Source organism: Diospyros lotus, unplaced genomic scaffold (assembly GCF_014633365.1).
Source record: "Diospyros lotus cultivar Yz01 unplaced genomic scaffold, ASM1463336v1 tig00010963_1, whole genome shotgun sequence".
NCBI classification, from domain to species: domain Eukaryota; kingdom Viridiplantae; phylum Streptophyta; class Magnoliopsida; order Ericales; family Ebenaceae; genus Diospyros; species Diospyros lotus.
The window spans coordinates 371,060-373,694 of NW_026267115.1; the positions used below are offsets into that span (position 1 = coordinate 371,060).

Consider the following 2,635-nt stretch of genomic DNA (forward strand, 5'->3'; position numbering starts at 1 on the left):
CTTTATTTTGTATAAAATATTTGTTTGTGTGCTATATAAACCATGGAGTATTGTATATATTGCACAGACAAAGACAAAAATAAAGTACTTCATTCTTTGGATATGAACCTTTAACTATATTATTATTTAAAATAAAATTTAAAAAACACCCCCACAAACTTTAATTCAAAATATCTTAACTTTACTATTATATTGATAATCCAAAGTTGTGTTCAGATCATTGCTACTACAATTGTGCTTCTCCCATTAAGCGTGATTGGTGGTCCTTAAATTATATTTCTCTTTGTGATGAGTTAATTATAAAAACAATAGCACATATCTCTTTAATATCATGAGGTATTATGTGTCACTCTCCCTCCCATTTTATCGAAGAAATCACATTTTTTTTTTTTTTTGCCCCCACTGGCGTAGCATGGTTGGTACCTGATAATAGATTGCAGTCAATGATGCAAATTCGAGTCATGACAATCGCAGAGAGTTTCACCCTCCTGTGGGAGTGATTTCTTGTGGACACCATGCATTGTACCTCCTGCTTAAGAGGCCACCGTGTACGGTGATTAACCCTTCTCACGTGGCTGGGACAGTGTATGGGGGGTTCTTAAGGTAAAGATTTCACCTTTTGCAGTCAAAAAAATCACCTACTCTTGGGATACTCTTCTACTTGATGCAAGGATCCCAGGCCGATCATTAGGAATTATGCATGGGATTCATAAAAGATTAATCCCGATAAAGATCTCTCTTGCCTTTTAATGATACCAAACTATATAATGGTACATTTCTAGAAAGGTATACACAAATACTTTGAAATTCATTCGATAATTACTCTATTGCTCTTCTCATCAACATTGAATACTAGATTAACTATCTTAACTATCGGAGTGTATTCTAACATACAGGATAGTTCCACTTTTACAAGAGAATATTTGATATTTTAGGTTCCTATCTAACAACATTCCATTTAAATATAATTCCATTTAAATATAATTAAGATTTATGAAAAGAAAGAAGAATTATGCCATTTCTTTTGCATTGGGAAACTCTAGTACCAAACAAACATAATTGTGGGCTTGTAAGTATAAACAGGGGAGCAGAAGCTCAAAAGGCAACCCTACCTGGCTTTCCTGTGTGACACATCTTTTCTTGTATATGTTCCTCTCGTCTCAGAGCAAGCAAATAAAAAAGAAATCCTAAAGGATGTGGTCACATTATTTCCAAAATGAGCCAAAAAAATTAAAAAATAGTAAATGCTTTGACACATTCTAATAAATAAATTAGGAGTGGTCACATTATTTTCGAACGTAAGGCTTATAGAAAAGTATTATCAAAATAACGTGACAGTAGTGACAATTTTTATCACAAATAGTGAGTTACTGTAATAATTTCTCACTCTAGTTCCTTCGGATTCACTCACCTACCCGGGACCTTCTTGGGCATCTTCGAGAAGATAAAGGAACCCAAGAAAGATGAAGAAGAATCTAATTATATAAGCTACAGAGGAGAGAGATTTACAGATTGTTGAAGAGAGAATAGGGGAAGCCATGGAAAGAGTGACAAATGCCAAATCGTCGCTGAGACTGAGGCTGAAGAACAAGACGAGCGCCGTGAAAACTGAGGTCATAATCCTCTTCCTGCTCAGCCGGGACAAAAAGACACTGCTGGCCGCCCTAAACAAAAGGTTCCACGCCTTGCTCGGCCGCCAACCCAAGCTGCCGCCGCCGCCTCACGACCGCCAACTCTACGTCGACCAGAACGTCAGTAACTCGTGGACGGTGGCCAATCCAGGGCACACAGAGGTGGTGAAACCGGAAGAAACAGCCGCCGTTGCTGAGCAAGTCCAGGAGATCGACTCCCGGAAAGAGAGAGAAGAAGAAGAGGAAGAGGAAGCGGAAGCGAAAGAGAAAGAGAAAGAAGAAGAAGAAGAAGAGGTTTTGGGGAAGAAGAAAGAGATGAGAGGGCTGGAGGAGGGGATTGATAAGAAGGCTGAGTCGTTCATAGAAAGGTTCCACCGCCAGATGAGGATGCAGGAGCAGCAATCTTTTCAGGATGAACGGCTCTTTGCTCCGCCACAACCTCTCTAGCTTGTTCACGTTAAATGGTGGGTTTGAGTTCTGCTTTCTTCCATTTTCATTTCTGGTTCATGTTTTGAGCACTGCAATAAAAACGTAAATTCTCTCTCTCTCTCTCTCTCTCTCTCTCTCATGTGAATGAATCTAGCTAGACTTGTTGGTTTTCTGAGTAAATTATGAGATGTAGCCAGGATTAGAAATTGCTAATAAGTTTGCAAATGTAATATGCTTTTGCCCAGAATCTTAAGATTTTTCATCAACACCTGCCCTATGGTTTCGTCTCCAATTGTCTATAGCTAACTTGACTGGTAGCCTTCTTTCCCTTTTCCTTGTTGCCTTTTGCTTTTCTTCATGAGAGAGACGGAGACCACACACCTACCAAAGTGTTGTCACCATCTAATTTCGCATCGATCGAGATACCACCTAGCTAGCTAGGGTTTTGGGGCGACAACATTATAATTGTGCAACCAAAATAAAAGGTTAAAAATTAAAAATAAATTCATAGCCATCATTTCGTATTTCGAAGATTGTTAGAAAATCAAGTCTTTGAATGCATTTGTGTCACATTA

The 2,635-nt window shown here is 38.6% G+C and overlaps 1 protein-coding gene across 1 annotated transcript; it reads left to right on the top strand.

Moving 5' to 3' along the window:
* Window positions 1-1,352: 1,352 nt before the first annotated feature.
* On the top strand, window positions 1,353-2,346 carry LOC127793491 (uncharacterized). Its single transcript, XM_052324240.1, has one exon. It carries the CDS (start codon window positions 1,539-1,541, stop codon window positions 2,076-2,078), a length of 540 nt encoding a protein of 179 aa, XP_052180200.1. The 5' UTR covers window positions 1,353-1,538; the 3' UTR covers window positions 2,079-2,346.
* The last annotated feature ends 289 nt before the right edge of the window (window positions 2,347-2,635 follow it).